Here is a 27,163-nt window from a genome sequence, read left to right on the forward strand (position 1 = left end):
TTGCCTACAGTTTAGATTGTGCTGGAAAGTTGGCAATAACAATGAGCATTCAACCCTGACCCCCTTGTACTCTATGACGTCATCGGACATTTATATTATGTCCGAGCCTGGTTCAAAGGGTTTAGCAAATACGGAGTGATATCTGCCCCTCTTTAAAGAAAGGAGCATATTCAGATCACGTATAGCGTCGGCTTTATATGTCAAAGTTGTTGATATAGTTGCAAAGTCAGGGCTACTAAAATGCATTAGGCTTTGTCTTGAACATGTTATTTTATACTTCAGTATGCCGCTTAACACGATAGAGGTCGGACAGAATTGTACATGCTCCTTTTAGATGAGTATATTACATGGCGAATTTCTGTTGACCGGAATGGCGTTACCACTTGAAGATTTAAAGAAGATAAAATCATAAAAATTCGACCTGCCCTAATTGTATCTCTTGTTTTGTGGCCTCGACATGAAATAAAGACAGTGTATTAGCGATCGATGGCTTTACAGTACAAATGACAGCTTTCTGGCTAAACTTTCTTTAAAACCTTATTTCTCATGCAGAGTATCGTCCTCCCAACGGATATTGGAGTAAATTTTATGTATCATGCTTCGTTTGACAATATAGATATGGCAATCACTGTGTGAAAATAAAAAACAAAACACATGAAAATCGTGACCTAACCAGAGAACCTACAATAATGCAGTCTTGTTTTTAATACAATCAGCCGTTCTCGGAATACAAAATCAGCAGACAAACTCATAAAGGTGAATTAAAGATCAATAGTATTTCTGTGTGGAAGGCGTGCGGGACACTAAAACCGGATAGAAGCTTAATACCTCATTTCTCATGCAGAGTATCGCCCTCTTAACGGACATTAGACTAAATTTAAACAGGTTTTAAACCAGTCTATATACTTACATGTAACCTTTATTGCCACTTCATGAACAAATAAAGCTCCATTTGCTGTCATTTTTTTTTTGCATTTTGTTCATAAGATGGATTAAAATAAATCAGCTGTAACCCGTGTAAAAATGGTTACCAAATGTGACCACAGAACGTTTTGCAAACATTGGCGACCAACATACAACTTTGACTTTTAATTCTAAACACATGTAATTTTTCGAATTTCAACTAAACAAAAATGGCCGCCGCTAACAACAACAATTACATGCATAATTACCACGATAGACGTCCGTTGACAGTTCAACCGACTGATAGTACAAGATTAAATACATGATTTGTATAGCAAATTATGACCAGTTTCGATGGATATCAGTATTGAATTTTCAACTGCACAGTAAATCTCGTTTATTGATGTCGGTAAAAAAACTCTCACGTGTTGATTATAACTAATTGCTTTCATCTTTACAATCAGAAAATTGCTTTGACACACGCTTCGAAACCGACGTTCCGCAGTTTCTTAACTGCGTGGCCCTCTAGTTAACGTGACAAACAACAACAATCAAATGAAAATAGGGTGGTTTACTCGCCAGCCTATTAATCACGCCTGAATCAACAAAACATTTACAACACCAATGGCCCAACTGCATGCTGGAAAAAATCAATAAAGGACGTATTTTGTTCGCTCCTACATGTTTTGAAAAAGTAAAACTTCCACTGACGCCGTAGGTAGATTGTCAACTAGAATCGTGTTATGCTGCAATGAATGTAATGCAACGGATTATACAGAATCAGGGGTCACCTTGAAAAATTTGGCAATAACAAATAAGTTACCAGATATATACAGATACTTGAAATTCAAAATGGTAGCAATCCCTGTGTTTAACTCTATGGGAAAAAATAAATTTAGATTTTCACAAAAATAAGACTGTGAATTTTTTTTATAATTCCAAAAGCTTGAAAATGAGCGGCACACACAAGCTGTGGATTAGAAAAGTATGAGAATGTCTCCTCCAACGGCGCATTGAACCTTGTCGGTCACAATCAACACAGCATAATCATTATACCCGGTGAGACAGCACTTATTGATTCTACTTCAGTGGCCTTGTCACACAAGCGAGATTTACGGTGTTGTAAATTCCACAGTAATTTCAGAATATAGTTTAAAGCTTTTTAAATATGCATCAAAATAATGATTTTTTCATTTGACAGTACTTGCTAAGTTTCAAAGAAAGCACGGCGGAAAGATACAATTCCTAAGCATTTCAGTCTCTGTTATTACTGTGGTTAGTGCATCGATGATTGAAAAGAGATAATTTGCCCATACGCATCTGATACAGTGATACGGCGTTCCTCTATTAAAAAGACTGCTTGCCATGGACAATTTCATAATAATCGAATAGCAGAATGGAAATCCTTTTATGACAATTTCGCTTGACATAATTCTTTGTGATAATGATGACAAAATATTTTATATGTTGTCATATAGGAAGTTACCAGTAACATGATTGGAACTTATTGGGATAAGTGTATAGTTAAGTGATGTCGGTTTCATTTGCAAATGTAAGCTCCTCTGCTACGTTATACACTTGTTTTTATATGTCATTTTTGATATTACATCATTCCGCTTAGGGAACACAACACTTTTGAAATTTTGAAAAACATATGAAGATCCAATTATCAAAATTAGTTCCAGTGGTGTTCAGTTGGGAATTAACTCTCTTCTTAAATTCATACGATGTCAAATGACCCATCAAGTGTGCAATGCCAAGTGTTTTGGTAAAATCCCTATTCAAAACTGACAATACTTTTGACAGAGACCTACGATAATACACGAAAAAAGTTGTGTGAATGGTGTAGCGGAGGAGTTTATAGCTAGATAGAGGTCAACACACTCTGGCTTACGTAACCATGGACGCATGTGGAAGTTGCCAGGAAATACGCTCTGGAGCTACTGATGACGCGCTGGCCGCTGATTGACTAATGATAGGAAAAATATATGGTATAGCCTCACCAATTTATCGAAATGAGCCGGAATGGCTTCTGTATAGCCCAGGTACCGGTAGAATCAGGACATTTGGCAACCAAGAATGACCTATATTCTTCATTGCGGGTTAATACCAACTTTGTCTCCGTTATGATTGCAAATTTTAAATGCGCGAGTAAGAAAATTAAACTGGTTGTGGCGCTGATGTTTTCTTTTGAGAGACTGTATATTTTAAACGCTGCAGAAGATAGTTATTTTTGGTCTTCATAAACTTTGGTTGTGTGACTGTGCACAGCACCGTCCACCCTGGAACATCAAAGAAAACTATCAGTGTTCATAACATATGCCGAGAGAGTTTCTTGTAAAATAGTTTGAAGTAAACTAATTTAAATGTCAAATTCACTGAAAAATTCAATGGGCATCTCATCATAGGACAAATCTATAATTCACCAAATAAGATTCCCTGCTAACCTTAAAAAAAATTACCGTGAATCTCTCCATGCACAGACGAAAATTGCGGTACTTCGTTCGACCATGGAGCTACCTCCATGGTTCGACCACGGTCTGGCCCGAAGATTCGACTGTCTTTCCCCGCTGTTCCGTACTTCCTATTTTTCCATATCAGTTCCTGTTTTACGCCTAGTTTCTTTCTCACCAAGGAAAAGTACTTTTTAACTGCCCGCTTCCCTGTCTGCTATTCATAAAGTGTACAGTTAAGGTGTCGAGAAACTACCCTAATACAAGAATCAAAACTGATAAAGGTGTGACCCGACTGGAATCATTGATCTGAGTTCGCGAAGTTTCCTATCATGAATACATTCATCGTCTTTAATCCCTTTAAAATTATTCATTGAGTACCAAGTGCTTGTTGAAAATGGCGAGAGCGATGAACGGAGGGTTTCCGCATTAAATAATTTGTGCTCACTAATTCTTTTCTAACCCAATTCGTAAATTTAGTAACAGTTAGGAAAGGCGATGGACAGCAGTGTCAAAGGAAAGATACATCATCAAAACTATAGAAAGACAAGCAGAATATGTATTCCATCGCAGAGAGAGAGAGAGAGAGAGAGAGAGAGAGAGAGAGAGAGAGAGAGAGAGAGAGAGAGAGAGAGAGAGAGAGAGAGAGAGAGAGAGAGAGAGAGAGAGAGAGAGAGCGGGGCGGGGGTCCATGAAAGTAAGACTCGAGCATCAAACTTTCGTGTATGTGACCTTCGAAGGCATTCCACCCGCACAGCATATGAGAGAGACTGAGAGATTACATTTTGCGCAATATTGAATGGTTTATATTATACCGGTCCGGGACATATCTCAACGTGAGATGCCACGTCTATTGCAATATTGTGGATATTTTACACAAATCAATGTGTCAGTTGCTTCACTTTATTATCACATGATTTTTTGTTATTGCGTGGAAAGTGTGTTGAATAATTGTGTTTGAGGTGCAGGAAGAGTTTGCAGGCCCACCCCTGGCTATAATAAGCGAATCTCTCTAGCTTGATGCGTCCCTTGCGTTTAAATTAGATCAGTATGGTAGGTCATTGCACAGTCAAACCGAACTGCTGTTCGCTGTGGCCATACCGATAGAATACGTGCGTGCGTATGCTATTTGAAAAGCCATTGCATTTAGTCTGTCAATTTGATTGAGGGTATTCACACCGTCGAATAGTGTTCTTATTTTACATATGTGTGAAAGAGTTGGTCAGTTTTTTGGTATGTTAGGAAAACAGAGTATTGCTCACTTGACTTCGTTTCATTTAAAACGAGGTCACTGGGCTCAATCGGGGATAGTACCGGCCGGACTACACCGGACTTGTATCTGACCACAAATATGCGGGCTCTCATTTTGATCACTAGATAAATAATAACAACTTATGCCTTATACAAAACACCTGATAAAAATTTAAGAGGTCAGTTGAAGAATTACCGTAGAAATTTCTTCCAGCAAAGAAAAGAGTTGAGGCCGAGGATGTACCCAGAGGTACTTGCGTCGAAACGGTGGTACGTAGTAGAGGCGGTCTACTACTGTAAGTACTCGCACGATATTTCCACGTCAGGGACTGGACATAAATTACAGGGGGGGGGGGTGGGCCGGTGTTTTTCGAAAAACCGCTGCGTAAAAAATAGTGACCCTTCAAAAGTTCATGCACAAAAATTAGTGACCCTCCCCCTTATCCGTGCATGAAAATAAGTGACCCTCCCCTGTTACTCAATACCCCCCAAAAAACCCGCAATGTGTTTAAAGACCCCCTTCTGACTTGCTATACTTTTTAAGTCGCCCTCCCGAAAGGAAGGCAAAATGTGGCCGATATAACGCGTTGTCCAAAAAATATCAAATCATATGTGTGTTATTCATGTAAATGTACTTGCTTGAAGTGACAGGTAAAAAGTGCATGCCTGTACAAAAAATGTAATTTTTAGATTTTATCGATAATGTTGATTCACTATACATGTAGTCGACTATAAGAAAACTATGAACGTGTATTTTCCAGTATAAAACTAGCTATATCTGTTCATATACAGATGTTTAATAACTGATATAGATATACTTGATTAGCATGGGTTGTTTACAAGTGCACATGTGAACAAGATATTTGATTTTGGAATTTCTGTCAAAATGTTGATTCACTATACATGGGAGTCTATGAAAAACTATACATGGGAGTCTATGACAAAACTGTCAAAAGATTTTCAGAATTAAAAATTTGCACTATTTGTGCATATATGGACCCTGAATAATTGACATAATTGTGCTTGATTAGAAGAGGGTGGTAAAATGTGCATCTGTGTACAATAACTTTGTTTTTGGAATTCCGCATAAATGTTGATCCACTATACATGGGAGTCTATGACAAACTGTAAAAAAAAATTTTCAGAATTAAAAATATGCACTATTTGTGTATATATGACCCTGAATAATTGACATAATTTGCTTGATTAGAAGAGGGTGGTAACACATGCATCTGTGTACAATAACTTTGTTTTTGGAATTTCGCTCAGTGAAATGTGGATCCATTATACATTGTAGTCTATGAAGAAACTATGAATAATTTTTTTTCAATACAAAACTTGGCAAATCTGTGTATTTATGTATGCTTGATTATTGATATTTATGTTCTTGATTAGACTAGAGTGGTTACAAGTCCATGTGTGTGCAAGAAATTTGATTTTGGAATTTCACCGAAATGTTGATTCACTATACATGGCAGTCTATGGTGAAACCCTATGAATAATTTTTTTCCAATACAAAATAGGTAAATCTGTGCATCTACGTACACTCAATTATTGGTACTAATGTTCATGATTAGACTAGAGTGGTTTCAAGTCAATGGTTGTGCAAGAAATTTGATTTTGGCATATCACTTAAATGTCGATTTTCTATACATGGCAGCCTATGATGAAACTATGAATAATTTTTTTCCAATACAAAAATAGGAAAATCTGTGCATTTATGTACACTTGATTATTGGTATTATGTTCATGATTAGACTAGAGTAGTTTCAAGACAATGGGTGTGCAAGAAATTTGATTTTGGAATTTCACTGAAATGTCCATTCACTATACATGGCAGTCTATGATGAAACCATGAATATTTTTTTCCAATACAAAACTTGGTAAACCTGTGCATTTATGTACACCTAATTATTAGTATTAATATTCATGATTAGACTAGAGTGGTTTCAAGTCAATGGTTGTGCAAGAAATTTGATTTTGGCATATCACTTAAATGTCGATTTACTATACATGGCAGTCTATGATGAAACTATGAATAATTTTTTTAAATACAAAAATAGGAAATCTGTGCATTTATGTACACTTGATTATTGGTATTAATGTTCATGATTAGACTAGAGTAGTTTCAAGTCAATGGGTGTGCAAGAAATTTGATTTTGGAATTTCACTGAAATGTCCATTCACTATACATGGCAGTCTATGATGAAACTATGAATAATTTTTTTCCAATACAAAACTTGGTAAACCTGTGCATTTATGTACACCTAATTATTAGTATTAATATTCATGATTAGACTAGAGTGGTTTCAAGTCAATGGTTGTGCAAGAAATTTGATTTTGGAATTTCACCAAAATGTTGATTCACCATACATTGTAGGCTATGAGGAAACTACAAATAACTCATAGGTTATCTGATCCTAAATTGTTATTCAAAAGTTGTTCGACCTTAAGCTTTCAGTTGTTATTGATGACACTATGCACTATTCTGAACAGTTTGTATTCTGTCAATGTCCTCAAAAATTAAAAAATGTACATACAGCGACATGAACGTTTGACACCGACCTATACCCAATGTATTGTCAATGGGAGAATGATGTCAAATAAGTAATCTCCCAAATTGTTATTGAAAGAGTCATTATAGGGGACAGTTATGCACAATAGTGTTGAATAAGTAGAAATCATGACAACTTAAATCAATGTGGCTGCTTGGATCATCAATACATTGTTTATTATACCTGAAATTTGCGCCCGAAGGGCGCGCCGAAAATGGTAATGGCAGAAAATGAAAGTGCCAGGAGGTATTTTTTCTTCTTTCAGTATTCCATAACGTGCACATGCAATTTCAGCTTTGATGCATGAAAAAAGGTGACCCTCCCCCATAGGCTTGCACAAAATTTTATGACCCTTCAAAAATGCTTGCGCGAAAAATGGCGACCCACCCCCAAAAAACACCGGCCCACCCCCCCTGTAATTTGTGTCCAGTCCCTCAGTGTCTCCATCTCTCATATAGTTAGTTTCTATGGGCACAACGTCACTAGTAACCTTAAGCTACATGGAAAAGTATTATTCTGATTGAATGTAAGGGTAGTTGATGGCCACAGCAATTTGAAGCGATTGGGACTGACTAGTTTAGGCTTTAGCTCCAGTTGATCAAAGTCCAGAGTTCAATATAGTTCAGGTCAAAGTTATAGTATACTAACAGGTATGTTCAATGTTAGATGCAGTACCGTGGTTCTGGGTTTTCCCTGGGCTTGTGGGTCGGATGCCCACCCCACAATACCGGGCCAAACCTAAAGGTACTGTACTGCAGTTGGTTCAATGTTACAATATGTAAGCAGACACTTGGTTGTTAAAAGAACAACTGCCAAGTAGAAGTAGTTGATAAGGTAAAATACATTTAAATAATGAGCAAGGCTTAGGATCTGCACCAAACAAGCAACGGGAAATTTGCATTAGTCAACCCCTGTCACCTGTGTTCTATTCCGCTCTGCGTCTATGCGCCCCACAGACTGTGTGTACATATATGCCTAATTCTTCTCAGGCATATGTATTCACGTCTATGGGCATAGGCGCAGAGCGGAATAGAACACGGGTGACTGTGATCAAACAAGTGTTTTGCTTTTTAGCTCACATTTGGTTATACCAATGTGAGTTTATCGTATAAGCTGAAGTCGATGGCGTCTGTATGTATGTATGTATGTATGTATGTATGTATGTATGTATGTATGTATGTATGTATGTATGTATGTATGTATGTATGTATGTATGTATGTATGTATGTATGTATGTATGTATGTATGTATGTATGTATGTATGTATGTACGTACAGTATGTCCGTCAACATCAAAAACACGCAAACCGCTGCACATTTCAGCTTGGTATTTGGTGTGTGGATGCATCCTAGGCTATAGATGGGATTTTGTGCAAATGAAGTCTGCATTGCCAAAATTATGCAAATGAGCTTACAAAATGTGAAAATGGTCAAGAATTAATATCTCGAGAACCGCTGTTTTGATTGATTTGAAAATTTGTGTGCAAGTTACCTTAGGTGAACCTTATATAGTTTTATGAATATTGTGAAGATATCCTTAATTTTGTATTTTTGCTGAATTTTTTGGTGATTTTTCTCATTTTCAGTAAAAATTCTTCTACTCTGAAACCGCCAGCCCAATCGCTCTCAAATTTTGGTTAGATCTTTGCGAGGGTGTTACTCTTCTAATTTGTTGAAATTATGACAAAATTGGGAAAATTACTATTTTGGAGCAATTTTGTCATTTTTGGTCAAAAAATCTTAAACAGTATTTTCTTTTTAAAACCCCTGGACAGACAGCTTTTATATTTTGTACACAGACGTACAGAGATGACAATAGTCAGATATGTGGAAATTGTCCTGAAATATACAAATTTGTATTTTTAAGACAATATTGTCATTTTTGGTCAAGAAAACTTGTTCTCAAAATTACTTGTTTGATAGCTTTGTAATTTGGTATAAAGCCCCGAGGGATATTATTTGATAAATTTTCTGCTCAAAGTGTTGGGAAACCCCTAAATTTGTATATTTTAGGTAATTTCCTCAGTTTGTGACCTTAAATGACCTACACCAACCCAGGATATGTTGTGAGACAGTTTCAAAGGCTGTGAACATAATTATGTCATATATGGTATCAATTTGTAGGAAAATCTGATCCAGAAAACAAAGCTGAGGTGAATTTTTTCATTGCGGACCAATTTTTGCAACTTTTCTATGTAAGACATATAAGGACTGATGAGAAACTTGGATCCAGGATAATTCCAGATGTTGTAATCACCGTCCACAGCGGAAGGCATTTCAATATCTGTAACTAACTTAATTGCTGTTTACATTAGAATGATAACACTCATAGCATTAATAAAAACTTCCCAAGGTTGTAAATACATTTCCTGTAATCTGGCGTTATGTAATACCAAGGGATGGAACATTTGATATTCAGGGGGGGGGTAGGGTCTAGCAGGTTGATGAGGTAGCATTACTTTTTACCAGATCCCTTGTACATTTTTTTACCCACTTCCACATTTTCTTTTATCAAGCCTTCTCTGTCTATTTTTTGTTGTGGACATTTGCTAATGTATTTAGGATCTGCTTGTCCCATTGCTATAAAAGTTGATCAGCATGTTCTTAAAGATGACCTCCAGTACCTAAGTTGGAGACCTTATTTGCTTTTGTCATTCTTGTTTTTCCGGTTTAAATATTTCTTGAATGGACCAATTCAACCGAATATGAGCAAATAGTGTCCTTGACGGTATTTTTTGAGGTTTGACTAGTTTCCGCGAATATTATATACAATATAATAATTATGATTTGCATGTTTGATGATTTTGAGGCCCACATGTACATGAAGGTTTGTAAGGTTGGACACTATCGAAATAAATTCAAAACTATGTACTCATTTCGGACAAAATGAGATTATCCTATTACTCCCTCGGGAGGGTTGTAATTTTTGATCAAAGTATAGTATCTCTGTTAAAGCATTTCAATGCAGTATGCATAGGTCAAAGGATATGTGAAAAATACAGTGACGAGGTCCTATTACTGAGAATTAAACGTGTAGCTAAGGATTAGAGCCAAATAATAAATAGATAAATAAATATATAAATAAATGGATCAATAAATCAATAAGATGTAATTACGATATTGCTCATGTTATGGGTTTGATGGTCTCAGTAAAATATATTCCATTTGTTGCATTAATATATTTTATAACCGGGATCTATTTCTATGTGTATATATTGACTTTTATCCAATATTTGTTTCGAACATCAAACTTTCACATGCATATTTTGACAGGAAAATGAAACTACATTCTTGTAGACGTATCATGTTTATGCCTGCCATCAATCATTAAAAACGTGTGAATCAACTTGAAATAAATTAGAATAATGTCTGCAGTCTTGTATTTGACGAATATAACACAATGCGGTGTATTTATTTTTTTTACTCAGATTCGATGTTCCTGGTGTTTTGATAAAATAGCTACTGATATCTACTGCATGTGATGCACTTGTCCATAAGATAGCATTTGCTTAGTGGAGCCCTGCCAAGAAGATCCATACTACAGTAACATAATAAATAGCGTCAGGGAATCTAGTTTATTCCTCATTATGGCAGTGGCTCCACCGGCAAGTACAATCAGCCCGATGAACATCCTGTTTCGAGACCTTGCAAAGGGCTTGACTGAGGATGATGTGAATGACATGAAGAACCTACTCCGAGGAAACCAGGTGGCGGAGCAAGAGATGGATAAGCTTAGAAACGCATGTGATGTCTTTCATCACCTAAACAATCGTGGTGCTATAGGAGAGAGTAATTTAGGTCTGCTTGTTCAGTTGTTTGAACAGATCGGTAAAGAACCTTTGAAATTAGAGTCACAGAATTCCAGCAAAAACATTTTCTCGGTAAGTAGTGTCTTTTTGAAAATACTATACATTCGATCTCAGTCAGCTCAGTGAAGTTGATGCCCCATGCCCCTCCCAAAACAATGCGGGCTTGAGGCTAAAATAATTTGTGTTCTCAAAGACACATGTGCGTGGTTTAGGCCATGGCATTAATTGTTGCATTTCTGCTCACCGAGGTATTCCCATTCTTAAATTTTTAGTGACTTATAGATTGGGTCATGTCCGTCTGTGCGTCCGTCCGTTCACGCAGATATCTCAGACATGCCCTGGTCAATTTCTTTCAAACTTTGCACAAGGATATTACCCTACCCCATACAGATGCACGTCGATTTGTTTCACAATGCGATCAAATTTGGCCGTGTTAGAGGACTTTTTAGTTTACACCTCCATAGACTCCCATGTATAAGGCAGTTCTCCATAGACTCCCATGTATAAGGCAGTTCTCCATAGACTCCATGTGTTAGCTCTCCGACCCATGTATAAGTCAGTTCTCCATAGAGAATTACAGTCAACTCGCACTTTTTCCAACCCGCCCGAACCAAACGCCCGATTCCAACTCGCCCGATGCCAACTCGCCGTTGTTTTGAGATAGGGTGTTGTAGATTCCATTATGTATGCTAACCCGATGGCCCGAGGCCAGCTATTTTCATGTCATGCCAGGCCAGTAACTCGTGAAAGACGGTCCTGCTGTTCCTAAAGAAGTGAGCCAGTACGCAGTAACTATCCCTATACATAAAGAAGCCGAACGAAATTTATTCTTTCAAGAGATTTGCAAAACGTGAAATTCGCAAATAAAAAGTTTTCCGTGTTGGCACATATTTTAACCTGTGGTTCTCAATGTTAGAAATAATTGTTGTTAGAAATTAAACGTTTTATACATACCAGGTACTCATAAAATTGCAAAATAGTATCAGCCGAGTTGGCATCGGACGAGTTGGCATCGGGCGAGTTGACATCGGGCGAGTTGGTTCTGGGCGGGTTGGAAAAAGTGCGAGTTGACTGGTACCCCTCCATAGACTCCCATGTATAAGGCCAAGAAAAATAAAAATTTAGTTTCTCATCGTATTCATATTGCAAAACGGATGCAGTGACACAGTTTTTAGTCCTAACGGATGAAGTCCAGGGGGCTTATAGATTGGGTCATGTCCGTCCGTTCGTCCATCCGTGAGTCCATCTGTTTACGCAGATATCTCAGACTTTTTGACAAAAAGTCACGTGACCTCGGTGACCTTTGACCTCAAATATATATAGCTCAGTAACCAAAGGTGCTACACCCTTCATATTTGGTATGATTGGAGACCTTATAACGCCACATACTGTACCTCATTAATTATGCGCATATCTAATTCTGAGCAAGCCAATAGAGCTGGATGTCTGATTTTTTGCATATAGGGATTAATTAGCAATGCAATTTTTTTTCTAAATGTCACGTGACCTCGATGATCTTTGACCTTGATTATACATATACGCATAACTCAGTAACCACAAGTTCTATACCCTTCAATTTGATAGGATATTAGACCTTAAGATGTCACATCTTGTACCTCATTTATTGCGCATATGTATTTCTTGGCTGGCCAATACAGCTGGAGGTCTGATCTTTTTTCCAGATTCAGAATCATAACTTAGACATGTCTCATGTGTTTCAAATTGGGAACAACGACATAGACCTATGTGCCCATAGATCTCAACATATACACTCCAGTGATACTTCTTAATGACCACATTTTCCTGCCCATCAAGACTAATAATCCTATTACAAGTTGGGCTTATGTCATAGTCAATGATTTGTCTATTAAGAAATCAGACTACATGGAAAATGACTTGGTGAATAAAATTTAGTTTGTGAAACCCATCAAGGTAATCCTGATGAAATCATCCTGAAAACTACCTGAAATGTTTTGAGTAACGAAGTTTTGAGTAAAGACAAGTCTTCGAGATCTAGACTAGACTAGTAATATCCTGTCCCAACGTGGCTGACAGGATGATTTGAACATCAGCAGTTATACGTCTGAATTACACATGGAGCTGATGTTGTATTGCTGTCTTTATTTATGTACGTATGTGAGTACATTTATTCCTCTATGGAATGCCTATATGAGGGATGAATTCTCAAAAATCTTGGGACAAATAAATGGTAACTGGTTTGTCTAACTGTTTGATGTTTTAAGGTCATGCTTTTTTCTGTGGAATACTTATTTGATTTTGATCAGATTTAAACTCTTGGTACATTTCCAATATCTTTCATCAGCAAATAACCAATTTTTATTTGAAATTATTAGTGGTCAAAAATAGTCAAAGCAGCACTGTATATTTTCTGATGCAACCATGTACTTTTTTTCCAGCAGGCCTATCTCAATATATTGTATTTACATCCTACATTCAACACTAGACGTAATTCAGTAAGTTCATTGGAAGAAAACTTACAGAATAAAAATTTGTCGGTTGGAAAGAACTCAAAGTCATTGCCAATACGCGAATGGACATGTAATTACACTTATCATACAAGCTTAAGGTACATGTAGTATACGCGTTGAAAGTGAAAGACTTACACTTCTGTTAAAATTTTCTAAATGAAACTCTTGACCATTCTCTTACCAATACAACGATAAAAATCAGGGGTCAACATGCAAAATTTGGTACTAGAGAAACAAATGACCAATGAATCCCTTATATTTGAAATGCAAAAGGCTGCAAGACTCTTTTGGGAAAAGTAAAATTTTCGGTTTTCAAAAAATTATGACGGATAAATAATTGTATCACACGAAGAGCTTTCAAATGAGCCCCCACAAGTGGTATGTATCTGAGGCACGTTCTACCTTACGAAGGTTGATTGGTAAAAGCCAAATGAGGCAATCATAAAATAAATTCTTTTTTTGCGTTACGGTGGTCATCAATTATTGATATCATATTTAATAAGTAGCCTAGACACAATCACAGTCACAGCTTTAATAAAGTCCTTTTTTCCCTCCTAGATAAGAAGACTGTCAAAAAATCACTACAATTCAATGTATTGTCGGGCATCAAGAAAAAGCATCGAAAGGGATTACATGGTGGCATTGTGAAAAGAAAGCGGTTTGGACATCAAAGTACGTATTAATGCATCAGGGTCAAAGGAGTCAGTCTCTTCATCCTTAGCAGTGTATTGTACATTAAAACATTTTAATCATTCTAGCAACACTTATTGATGACAGAGAGACGAAATGGGTATATTAATACAGTACAAAAAGAAGTTATAAATAGACACTTTTCATAACACAAGAGAAATATGATGATCCTGCCGAGCTTCGTCTTCCACTGTAATTATTTTTCTAATAAACAAAAAATTCGAGTTTAAATGTTAAAAATAATTGAAATGTGTATACTATTGGTTGGAACGTCTGCTTTATATTATAATGATCAAGTAATGACGTTTATATAATGAATGGATTATATCATAATGTCAGCATGTCAGGTAATCATACAAACACCAAGATAGCAATATATAGTATATGAATAACACTAAAATGTCAACGGTGGGGTTTATAAACTGACAAACGTGCATACTAAAATGACTTCAATTTTCATTGGATCTTATGATCGAGCAGGATCTTATAATCGATGAGTATAAGATGTGCATACACATATAGATAGATAGATGGATATGATGCATGATTGTATTGGTATGTGTATGTACATAATTTCTATCACATTGTGACTGATGAGACCAAATATTTATAAATATTTGCATCACTCCACATTCCTGGTTCAGCTACATGTATGAAGATGTAGGCCTTTTGGATTATATAAGTTTATTTTCATATCACAACGGTGAAGCAACACTAGCAAACTCATGTAAATAATTTAATTTGTCACACATAACTCTTTTAAGATTCCCAGATGACAAATGATTTTATTTTGGTGATATACGTGGAAAACTGGCTGCCGATGATAATAAGGACTAAAACATATGTACTGTTAATGACGTCATTGAAATCAAATTTCAAATCTCTTCTTGAGAATCAAGATATAAATGCCTTTTTATAAGTGAGGGATAGATTTTGAAATTTTTGTGATCAACTACATTCTGCAACTTTTGCCTTCCAGCTTTACAAGTGAAGACACGAGTGGTGATAGATGAAATAGAAAGAGAGGCTGACAAACATGAAAGAGTGCAACTTCAACTTAAAGAACTGAAACTACAACTAATAGCAAGAGAGAAACTCCAAAAATTAGCTGAAGAACATGTTGAAAAAAAGGGAAAACTTATCATGGAAGGAGGAGATCAAGCTGCTATAGAGCAATTAACTGTGATGTTTAAGGAATCTAGATCTGTACTGGAGAAAATTGCCTTTGGCTGCCTTTTGTTTGTTCTGAGCTTTCTAACAGTAGATGATATAGATTATTTTTGGCAGAAATATAATGATGGTATGGTTGAGAAAGCTCTAACTGGTTTTCTGATATCACCTGACACTGCATGAAACCCAATAATTCAGATAAATTCCATTAATGAGTTGCCTGTATTGTAGTATAATACACGTGAAGTCACACGAATCCACATGAATACAGGCTTGCTGAATACAAAAATGAATTCTTGACTGTATTCATCTGTATATGCACTCTTCAGCTAAATACACGCAATAATCCATGTTAATACTGTAAGTATTATAGGGGTTTTATGCAGTGTGACATAAGACTTGAAGCAGAGAAGCTGGTTTTACCGTGAGAATCAGCATGGATATCGACCAGAAACAATATACAGAACTGAGGCAGGAGATGATGCTTGGTAAGACATTGCATTTACAATTTAATAGAATATCCTGATCATGATTATATGTTTATATCAAGTTAAATACCAAATGTACAGTGCCACCTTGTCTCAATTTGTACAATCAAGTTTTGCAAAAAAGACATAACAGTGGTATAAATGAGGACATGATTGCTTTATTGATGTCACTGAAATGATCTGAATATTTGCGTCTAGAAGTTCCCTTCAAAATTAGATAGAAGACTTTACCAAGCATCCTCTGCCTCGGTTTGTGCTTACTTTTCTGTGTGTAAATGTGTGGCTGAAACCATAACTTTGCAAAAACGAAAATTCCAAAACTGTATACAGTTCTTGATGGAAAATCATTTTCTAAAATCACAAGGGTTGAATTACAGTTAATATTGTATTCCATTCTATAGGTAATGTTTCCTTCCTGTTAATAACTGTATAAAGTTTTTATGTATCATCGGTCAGGTCATTGTTTCAGTTACAAATATCTACACAAACTAAAAATGTTTCTTTTTCTATAATTTATTCCCTTTTCACAGATATGATATGCTGTGACAAATGGGAAAAGTATGTGATGAGCAAAATGGACGACATTGACCAAGCAAGTTCTCTGATTGAACAATCTAGGTTTGATCCAGTGGTAGATACTTTGAGACAGGAAGAGTTTTTCTTCCAAGCCATTGTATCCTTTTGGTTTGAGAATTCATATACTTTACCTACGACAGTAACCAAGGCAACTGAGTATGCTGTGATACACCATGCAGAGATGTATTGTAAAGAAAATAATGTTGAAGTTGAGAACCTTAGAGAACTTGTAAAGGCTAGGTTTAATGATATAGGAAAGTGTCTGTATGAGCACATCACTGAGGAAAATGTTGGTAAATTGAATCCATCATGGATTGGTGAAAGCATTTCCAATCTAGAATCACACTTGTTTGGTTTACTGACAATGTCTGAAAATGTTTACACTTTCCAAAGCAACTATGTATATAGTTATATCACAGCGGTATATGTTAGTAATACTGTTGCACTGTCACCCCAAAATATCCAAATGTTACTAAGGGAAGAAAGAATGAAAACTTGGCAAACATACCTGCCGTATTGTTTCCCTTATATTACTGGGATTTTGGGAGACAAAGCATCATGTTTCCTCAATGAACTTACTACACACAGATTAATGCAAACTTCTGCGAATATTGACAACTTAGAGTTCATTGGCTCTTGTTTGTTTGAATCAGAGATGCCTTCTGTTTTTGCTAGAGACATTGAGAAATTGATAGGTCAGAACCATACATTAGATCTGTCATCATGTACAGGGATTTCCAATCAAAGTATACACGCTCTGTTCTGTTCTTTTACAGAACACTTCTTTGGTCAAAGACATTAAACTATACACAGAGAATGATGAAGTTCCCTCTCAAGTGACTTCAAAGAATGTCTAGCAAATATCATGTCAGATCCTTTCACTGTTGACGGGTGTACAGTGAGAATAATAATTGCCATGATTTTACTGTAATGGCCAAATTGTTGAGAGTTCTACCACTGCTATGTATAAATGCAAAGTCCAAATCAAGCAGTGATACAGCTCAGCAACTAGTAGTTTCATCACTAGCCATTTCAAGCAGTGTGAGCATACTGGAAGAGATAGATACTTGTGCCATGAAAATGTTTATAAATGCATTGTCATGTATGCCACACTTTGAGAATTTAAGCCTCACTGGGTTGGGAGCAAAACTTTGTGAGCAGTTTCTGCTCTGTTTGTCTAAGGAGACTGTCAGTCTGAATATCAAAACATTGTGTTTAGCTGGAAATGACTTGTCGTGGAAGCATTGTAGATTATTATTAGAAGCATTGAATGTGTTACCGTGTCTCACTATTTTAGACCTCAGCAGAAAGAGTATTGACAGTTTAGGGTGTACAGTACTTCTGCCCATACAAGACAAAATTTATGTAAGTGTAGATGGCATGGTTTGTTTGAAATTCTATTATCATGTACCTCCAGAGAACAGCGACCGATTGCTTGTGTTTACACTATTGAATCATTGAATGATGTCGCAGGTTTAATGAGAAGTTTAGGAAGCGTTACACACATAGATTGTACGAAATTATCAAACGGTCAGTTATCAAAACTCTGTGAAAATTTATCACTACTTAGTAAAATGTTCAGCATTGATCTAAGTGGTATTAAGTTAAAGCAACATATTGTTTCGTTACTTAGTGAGGGATTGAACCGTTTAAAAGAGCTTAAAAAGGTTAATCTCAGTCATTGTATTCTAACCAAATCTGATTTGACAGTTTTATTGCAACACCTTCCTCAGGAAGTAACAGATTTGGATCTTAGTGCTACCAAAATGTCAGGTCTTTTGTTCGATAATTTGAAGCATTTCAAAAATTTGAAGTATCTTAATCTGAGTAACAACAACCTAAACTCATATGACCTTGTTTTAGGGTACATACCCATGACAGTGACACATTTAAATCTAAGTCACAATAATCTTCATTTGAGAGCCATTTCAACATCAGTCATAGCACTTAACATCAGCCCTAACAATGTGGTTGAAATGCATGAGCCATTTGAGCATTTAACACAGTTGGAGCAGTTGGACTTGAGCAATAATGATTTTGACACATGCCTTAATCTCTCCCTACCATCGTCAGTGACACACTTAAACCTATGTCATAACCAAATAACAGACATTGGCCAGAGTTTCAATCATCTGTCACAGTTAACACACCTTGATGTGAGCCACAACAGGGTTAAACAGTCACTCATCGATATACTCGATATGTTTACCAACAACAGTAAAGAATCTGGATTTCAGTTCAAATTACATCGAAAATGTTGCAAGTGTCGGTAATGTCATATCCAGTTTTCATGACCTTCAGTTTATTAATCTCGGCTCAAATAAATTTCATGATGTTGGTGTTCAAACTTTGATGAATGATATTAAAACCACAGATATGGTAAAAATGGTTGTAAGTCATAACTTTACTTTGATGCCCCATATCATTGATCAAATGCCAACTGTATCAATCAACTTAGAGCAAGATAACTTACGACTCAGTGACGTAGAAACCAGTTCTATCTATAATAATTTGATGCAAGTTACGGAGGTAAATATGACTTGGTTATCGAGAGAGAAATTCTCAGGAATACGCAGGAGTTTAATCTTGTTGACAAACTTGACCAAGCTTACTGTCAAAGGAAGAAAATGGCGTAACGCCGAATTTGAAGGCTTTATACATAGTTTAGCTTATCTGAACCTCGAGTATTTGGACCTCAGTGATAATAACATAGGAGACAGGGCCGCAAAGAGTTTGAGTGAAATGATGAGTTCAATGTTAGGACTCAATTATCTTGATCTTAGTCATAATAACATAGGAGACAGTGGTGCAGAGAGTTTGAGTAAAGCGATAATGTCAATGGATGGACTTACTCATCTTGATCTTTGTCAAAATAACATAGGAGACAGTGGTGCATGGAGTTTGTGTGAAGGAATGAGGTCAATAGATGGACTTACATACCTTAAATTTAGTCATAATAACATAGGAGACAGCGGTGCAAAAAGATTAGGTGAAGTCATGAGGTCAATGTATAGAATTACTCATCTTGATCTCAGCCATAACGACATTAGGGACAGTGGCGCATGGAGTTTGAGTGAAGGAATGGGGTCAATGGATGGACTTATGCATCTTGATCTTAGTTATAATAACATAGGAGACAGTGGTGCAATGAGTTTCAGTGAAGTGATGGAGCCAATGCATAGACTGACTCATCTTGATCTTAGTCACAATAACATAGAATATATTGGTGCTCAAAGTGTGAGTAAGGGAATCATGTCAATGGATGGACTGACTCGTCTCGATCTTAGTCACAATAACATAGAAGACGATGGCGCAGAGAGTTTGAGTGAAGGGATCAAGTCAAAGGACAGACTTACTCATCTTGATCTCAGTCATAACAATATAGAAGTTGGTGGTGCAAAGAGTTTGAGTGATGTAATGGAGTCAATGCACGGACTTACTTATCTAGATCTAAGTCACAATAACATAGGAGTTGATGGTGCAAAGTGTTTTAGTAAAGTTTTGGAATCAATGCCTAGACTTACTCACCTTGATTTTAGTAATAATAATATAGGAGCTGTTGGTGCAAACAGTATGGTAAACGAATGAAGTTAATGCATGAACTCACCTATCTTAATCTAAGTCATAATAATATAGGAGACAGTGGAGCAAACAGTTTGAGGGGAGGGATGATGTTAATGCGTAAACTTGCTCATCTTGATCTCAGTCATAATAACATAACAGAGAGAGGCACAGAGAGTTTGAGTGAAGTGTTGAGCTCAAAGCATGGGTTACTCAACTCGATTTTAGCCACAATAACATAGGGGACAGTGGAGCAAAACGTTTAATTGAAGCGATGAGGTCAATGCATAAACTTACACATTTCAATCTCGGTTACAGTAACATAGGGGACAGTGGTATAAAGAGTTTGAGCGAATTATTAGGGTCAAAACATGAACTTACACATCTCGATCTTAGTCATAATAACATAGGAAAAAGTGGTGCAGAGTGTTTGAGTGAATTATTGGAGTCAATGCATGAACTTACTCACTAGGATCTTAGTCATAATAACATAGACGAACGTGGTGCAGAGAGTTTGAGTGAAGGGATAAGGTCGATGCATGGACTTACTCATATTGACCTTAGTCATAATAACATAGGAGACCGTGGGGTTACGAGTTTGAGTTTTAAGATGAGGTTAATGGATGCACTTACACACCATGATCTAAGCTGTAAAATTTGGCGAAAGAGGTGCCATTATTTTGAATTTTGGGAGGTTGTCTATGCATGAACTTACCTATCTTGATCTTAGTCATAACAACATAGGACACAGGGTTTAAAGAGGTTAAGTGGAGTAATGAAGTCAATGCACAGACTTGCTCATCTGGATCTTAGTTATAATAATATAGGAGCTGGTGGTACAAGGAGTTTGAGTAAAATCTTTAGGTCAATGTATGAACTTGTTCATATAAATCTCAGTAACAACAATATTGGAAATAGTGGTGCAGTGAGTTTGAGTAAAGTGATGAGGTCAATGAATGGACTGACTCATCTTGATATTAGCCATAACAGCATCGGAGACAGAGGTGCTAAGAGTTTGAGTGTGGGTATGGGGTCAATGTGTGGACTTGGGTATCTTGATCTTAGTCATAATAAAATAGGAGACATTGGTGTGAAGAGCTTTAGTGAAGAAATGTTGTCAATGTATGAACTTATCCATCTTGATCTCAGCTACAATAACATAGGAGACCTAGGTGCACAGAGTTTAAGTGAAGGAATAAGAACAATGTGCGGACTTGCCTTTCTTGATCTTAGTCATAATAACATAGGAGACAATGATGCAAGAAGTTTGAGTGAAGCGATGTGGTCAATGTATGAGCTTACTCATCTTGGTCTTAGTCATAATAACATAGGAAACATTGGTGCACAGAGTTTAAGTGAAGGGTTTTGGTCCATATATGGATTTACTCATATCGATCTGAGTCATAATAACAAAGGGACAGCTGAGTGGAGTAGGGGAGTTTTAGTGAAGTGATGAGGTCAAGGTATACACTAACCCATCTTAACAATAGTCACATACATTGTAGACTGAGGTGCAATTAGTTCTGCCAATGTCATTGAAATTAACAGAATGTGAATTGGAGCTTTGTCCCAAATATCTCTAACATGGTATTTGATGTCAGATATAGCAATAAAGAGTTTTGTTAGCTGACCAAATTGTCGGAACTCCGCTCGCTTTGCTCGCTCCGTTCCGACAATTTGGTCAGCTAACCCCAATTCCTGGCCCCCACTGTACTTCACCAGATACAAAAACTAAGCAGTCGGAAATTGTGACAGTGATTTGAAGAAAGTGCAAATTTATATTGTTTCTATCTATCTATCTATCTATCTAGAAAATTTGTATAGCGCCTAAAATCCAAAGTTAAACAATGCTCAGTGGCGCTTAACCTTGTTGTAACCTTAAATAGTAAGTCAGTGCCGCAATTACGGGCGTCTGTGTTTTGTGTACGGCGATTTTGACGTCATCAGTTTGTGGCTATACCACTTGTAAAATGTGCTGAATATCTTTCATTGAAATCCTCTGTCTCCAGAATAAAACGAGTATCAGCAATATATTGTCTTAAATATCAGCAATATATTTTCTTAAAGTTTAGAATATTTTTATAACATTTCCAGATGCCCAGCTTATTGGCGATTTGTTCTCAGAGATGAATTAAAGCGCCTTCATTTTGTAATGTGTTGTTTGGCATACTCACTGGGTATTTGGCAAATTAAAGACACGTGTCCGAGACAATAATTTGAAGGACAGCAAGCTTTAAACATTTTTATTTTGGCAATATTCTTTTTTGGGACGAGGTCATGTGATTGCTGTCGTGGCACAATATGCTGAAATGTGACAAACATGACACCCTTACGTTTAGCATTGATAATTATAAAAAATAATTGCAATTCTCCTGATGGAATCGTTTATACAGTGTATGTTTTTTGAATGTTCATTCTGCAGTTGTGACTTAGAGGTGATGAAGATGTTATTGTATATATTTTTGTAATAAAGTTAACGAAATGAAATTGTCATGTTCTAGTTGATTTCAAGTGTGAAAGAGACGCATAGCTCAAACACACCTACTTAGAGGCTCCAAATGTCAGCGAAAACGAAAGTCTTGAAACGACCTTGACTGGAACCACATCATAGCTATTTTCCTGATTTTGTCGATAAATTTGAAAAATGCCTGTCATGAAGTCCTTGTAAAGTCATTAAAAGTTCAAGGTTTTCACACAAGTTGGAAATCTACGACTGTTTCAGTGCCTAAGCACAACATTGTACCACTCGAATGACCTCTTGTATTGTGTTGTTGTATGTTTATTTTTTGACTAAGAATTTCCAAGATTGTGAGTTGACTAACAGGATACTGTAATAAGTGCATTTCAACTGTACACTCACAGGATGTCTTCTACTCACTTCTCAACTGTGTGGTGTCCAACTTTGGTAAATGTTCCAAACCTGCAACCACGCCAGACCACGGTAGCATCGAGCAAAACATTCTTACTGTAGAACACTGAACAGCACTACCCCATTGACTCGTGTTTGATTTATGTCAGGCTGAACACTGACCTATTTCCTGACTCACCCTGTGAAAGGTTTTGGCAAGTGATTAAAATAGCACCCTCATTGGTGTTTTTGGCAGAAATCCATGTATAATTGAGATTGAACTGAAGCCTAATAGCTTACCATATTGTTGAAGGCTTTGATGATACATCAGTCTGTATTTTAAGACAAGTAGACTAATAGTTTTTTACAAACAATTCACATCCAAAACTGAAGTTTACATACTGAGTCAGATTTCGGGGTGGGATACGGTAAAGATGAACTTAAGGGTGATTTTAATGGATCAGCAAATGATGACAACTGATTACAACTTTAGTAACCTTATATGTTTTGTAATCTGTGTTCCTTGACAATTCCAGTCAAACATTTTTGCAGCAGTGTCCTCTATCAAATAATTATTTATTGAGAGTTCAGATAGTATACTAAAAGAAAAAAGCCTGTATCAGTATTACAAGTGTTTGATATAAATAGCGCCTTTGAGAACAAATGATAATGTATAAACTTCAAACTATTCACAATTGTACATGATGATCTCAATGGTATGATGTTCCACCTGAAATAAGTAAAAAATGCATCCAATTATATATTGATATCAATTCCTTCAACCATTTTGAAGTTTGTTGAAGTTCATTTTCTGCCAAAGATGTATACTATGAGAATTAAAGTTTTAAAAGGCTAAGAACAATGCGTAATATAAACATTCAGACTTTTTATGTGCATTAGACATTACCAATAATATAAAGTGGAACCAGTGAGAGTTTCGACTGCAAGTTTCTCTGTATATTGAAATTGTGAATTATCAACTGTGTTTCTTTTATGAGAACGAGGCTTTACCTGTCCAATTGGCTGAGTTACCAGTTAATTAGACTGAAATCACGTTTGCCAAAGTCTACAGTTTCTTTACACTGAAGTCACCAAAGAAACATTGACATTGAAATTTCGCTTTACTGCAAAACGACCAAAGGAACTTGAATGAAATAAAAAAGACACAAGAAGATGCTAAAGTACACGATAGCTTTCACATCGGCCTGAGAGTAAAATTAACATGGCTTTTTTTGTAAAGAATGAGATTGATAGAATCTCACACCCCCGAGGCCCTGGGATCAGATTCTCAAACGAGTTGGGGGTATTTGTCTCACACGAGCCGCAGGCGAGTGTGAGACAAAATATCCCCAACTCGTGTGAGAATCTGATCCAGGTCCTTGGTGTGTGAGATTCTTTTTCTCACATGACCACAAAATGCGTTAAATTCACATTGGACACGTACAACATTATCCAAAATCGTGAAAACTCTGTCGTCTACCACTGTACTCTGACCTGCTTACTTTGTAGTTCCGGTCCATGTGTTACTCGTCGTGCCATTGGATAACATTTTGCCCGTGGAACGAAACAGACTGTGTATGAATTGTCAGATGTTTGATAGGACACGTTTATTTGCCATCAGGAGTCCAACTCTATACTTAAATTTTAAACACACAAAACATATATGATCCTTTCCAAAAAATCTATTCCCACCTTGTTGTGGCATTCCAAGGTGAGTAAGATCTTTGCTCCCAGTGCCGGTTACACTCACAAGTCTCTCAGGGATGAAAGGATTGAGTTAGCGCAAATATCAAATGAACAAATAAAAGGACAATGAACTAAGTCTTTGTTCATAAATAAGCAAGTCTGGCTGGGCGGAGATTTAAAGGGAATTGAGCAAATGGGGATACACATGGGGGGGGAGACTGAAAAATACTGCTGCTCAAGGTCATTATGATGGAACAATGATAAATGTAAGTGACCTGGAATATAATGTTCAAAAAACTTCCCCGTTGTGTAGGTATACATTTAAAACAAGTATAGACAGACATATATTGAACAAATTCAATTTCCTCATACCTGCTCCTTTTAAAGATTTTTCTCCGCAGGATGATGACTTAATGAATGTATTTGGTACAGTCATTGTTTTGTCATTTCTGCCATTATTTTGCTCATTAGTACATATTGAGCTGAAATAAAGAAATGATTATTTCACTTATTGAATGAATTATTGTGATTGATTTGCTTATACTTTGGATATTCCTGCCGATGTAGAGTGGCATTGAACAATTTGATCATTTAAACGGATACGACTTTGCTATTTTTAGGGTCCTGAGGGGGGATCTAAAAAATTAAGATTTCAAAACCCCGCCCAACCGGTATAAATTTGTAAACGCAGTCTTAGCGATGAATTTAGAACAATTTAAACTTTGTGAACAATGCTTTTATGTATGCATGAATGCTTCGTAACTGTACAGCGTGTGACCGGCTCGTTTATCAAACCGCCGAGCAGTTTTGACCGAGACGTCTTCACTGGGTGTCACTGTCCTGATAACTTAAGTATTGCGTTCGAACCGATCGATAATTCTCTATATTGTGCTGCTTCATTAAACACAGGCAGTGTGTTCGTCATGGGTATCAAAAATAGTGAACGTAATTTCCCTGTTTCCGAGATTGTAGCCGACGAAAATACAGTATGTGTAACTTACAGTTAAATGGCCCACTTTTAACATCGACTGAGTGTCTATACGTAGCTACGTGCTGACCTTATTATCACCCTGTTTTGACTTGACAAGATCACAGGTCCGTTATCCCGTTATCACTATGGATACTTGGATACTAAAGAATTTGAACACCAAGAACCTGCACTCAGTGTGTTTTCTGTTCAAATTAATTTTTCACCAGGCAGGCGATGTCGGTGATCGTAAAGCGATGAATTTTCCTCATAAAACGTCCGATATACGTCGTTCCTCACCAGGCTTCCCGGCATTGACAGTTTCGAAAATAGTCGAATGGCAAAGTGGAAATTATTATACGACAACTTCAATCAGTGATCGGTATAATTCTTTATGACAATAAATGCATCCTTGGTTATTCTTGACGAATATTGCAACTATTAATATCTTACAGAATATCATTAATTTGTTGTGATCGAAGAAGTTAACATTTAGTAATCGAATCACTTAACTCTACCATGTAAAGAGACGACAGGCATGACGTCCCATAGTCGTCATGTGAGACGTGTCGGCCAATCACCAGCCAGGATAAGCGTCTCTGCTCGTCAGTAAAAGGTAAATTGTCCGCAACCGTATTTTGGGCAATTTTTCATTTGTTATCAAAGATATTTTGGCGAATTTAGGGTTGTACAGTGGTAGTTAAAAGAATTACCCGTAAGTCTCATAAAATAAATTTATGATCGATTGAGGAAATATGGTTTCTGAGTTAGATTTTGCAGTTTTAGCAGAGAAATTTACCTTAGAAAAAATTGCAGACGACGAAGAGGTTGATTTTGTCGCCGGTACCTTCACACATTTATATATATATATATATATATATATATATATTAATATATATATATATATATATATATATATATATATATATATATATATATACACAGATAGAGGTGAAACTGCCGTTAGGGACATTTGACAGTAATCAAGCTAGGAGACATTTCTTGGTCGTCGTCATTGTCAAGTTCTTTATTGGTTTTCATATTCGTAAATATCTGTCGGCAGATTTCATTTTCGAATGCTGCGTACGCTTACGGTACACTGTACTACAGTACACTCAACGATCAAATCAAAGCCAGATAGCTGGATAGGATAGGACTGCTGAACGATCGCGTTTGACGTAAACACAAAATTGGTCGCGCTTCGCTCTATGGGCAATCACATACACGGTCCCTCAGACAGGAGACACTGCAAAAGTTTTTGTGATCAGTTTATTGATTTCCTTTTTCACAGATCACGGTTCGAGCGCGGGGACACACTCGATGGTGACTCGCTCCCTATCTACACAGCGTAGTGTTGTCTTGATTGATTTAGTAGTGGAGTGGTCAAATATCCTGTGTTGAGTCATGTGTTGACCTAAGAGACCGCATATGTAAATCTCTCGCTCGTCATCATGGTTAGTGCAGGAAACAAAGATGGCCTTATACATGCAGGTATCTACGAGCACTGCCCCTCACCCTTTAGTACATGTACAGGGTGGGAGGGAGGGCGCTACTGTCCCACAACGCTGTGATAAGGCACACTCAGCACACCTGGGTATTCCCTTATATACCCTTCCTCATACATATTCATATTTTGATTAGCCAATCACTACTCAGGTGTAGTGTTGTATTGATTGATTTAGTAGTGGAGTGGTCAAATATCCTGTGCCTCACCACGA

At 36.7% G+C, this 27,163-nt stretch overlaps 1 protein-coding gene across 1 annotated transcript; it reads left to right on the forward strand.

Moving 5' to 3' along the window:
- The first annotated feature begins 19,464 nt into the window (after window positions 1-19,464).
- LOC139129275 (leucine-rich repeat-containing protein 74B-like) lies at window positions 19,465-22,923 on the forward strand. Its single transcript, XM_070694917.1, has 2 exons — window positions 19,465-19,959; window positions 22,807-22,923. The coding sequence occupies exons 1-2, from the start codon at window positions 19,465-19,467 to the stop codon at window positions 22,921-22,923; spliced, it is 612 nt and encodes a 203-aa protein (XP_070551018.1).
- The last annotated feature ends 4,240 nt before the right edge of the window (window positions 22,924-27,163 follow it).

Source organism: Ptychodera flava, chromosome 3 (assembly GCF_041260155.1).
Source record: "Ptychodera flava strain L36383 chromosome 3, AS_Pfla_20210202, whole genome shotgun sequence".
In the NCBI taxonomy this organism is placed as follows: Eukaryota; Metazoa; Hemichordata; class Enteropneusta; family Ptychoderidae; genus Ptychodera; species Ptychodera flava.

Coding starts and splice junctions, on each gene's coding strand:
- LOC139129275 (XM_070694917.1), top strand. CDS start 19,465: ATGGGGTCAATGGATGGACTTATGCATCTTGATCTTAGTTATAATAAC. Junction 19,960..22,806: donor CTGTTGGTGCAAACAGTATG/GTAAACGAATGA, acceptor GTACACTCACAG/GATGTCTTCTACTCACTTCT.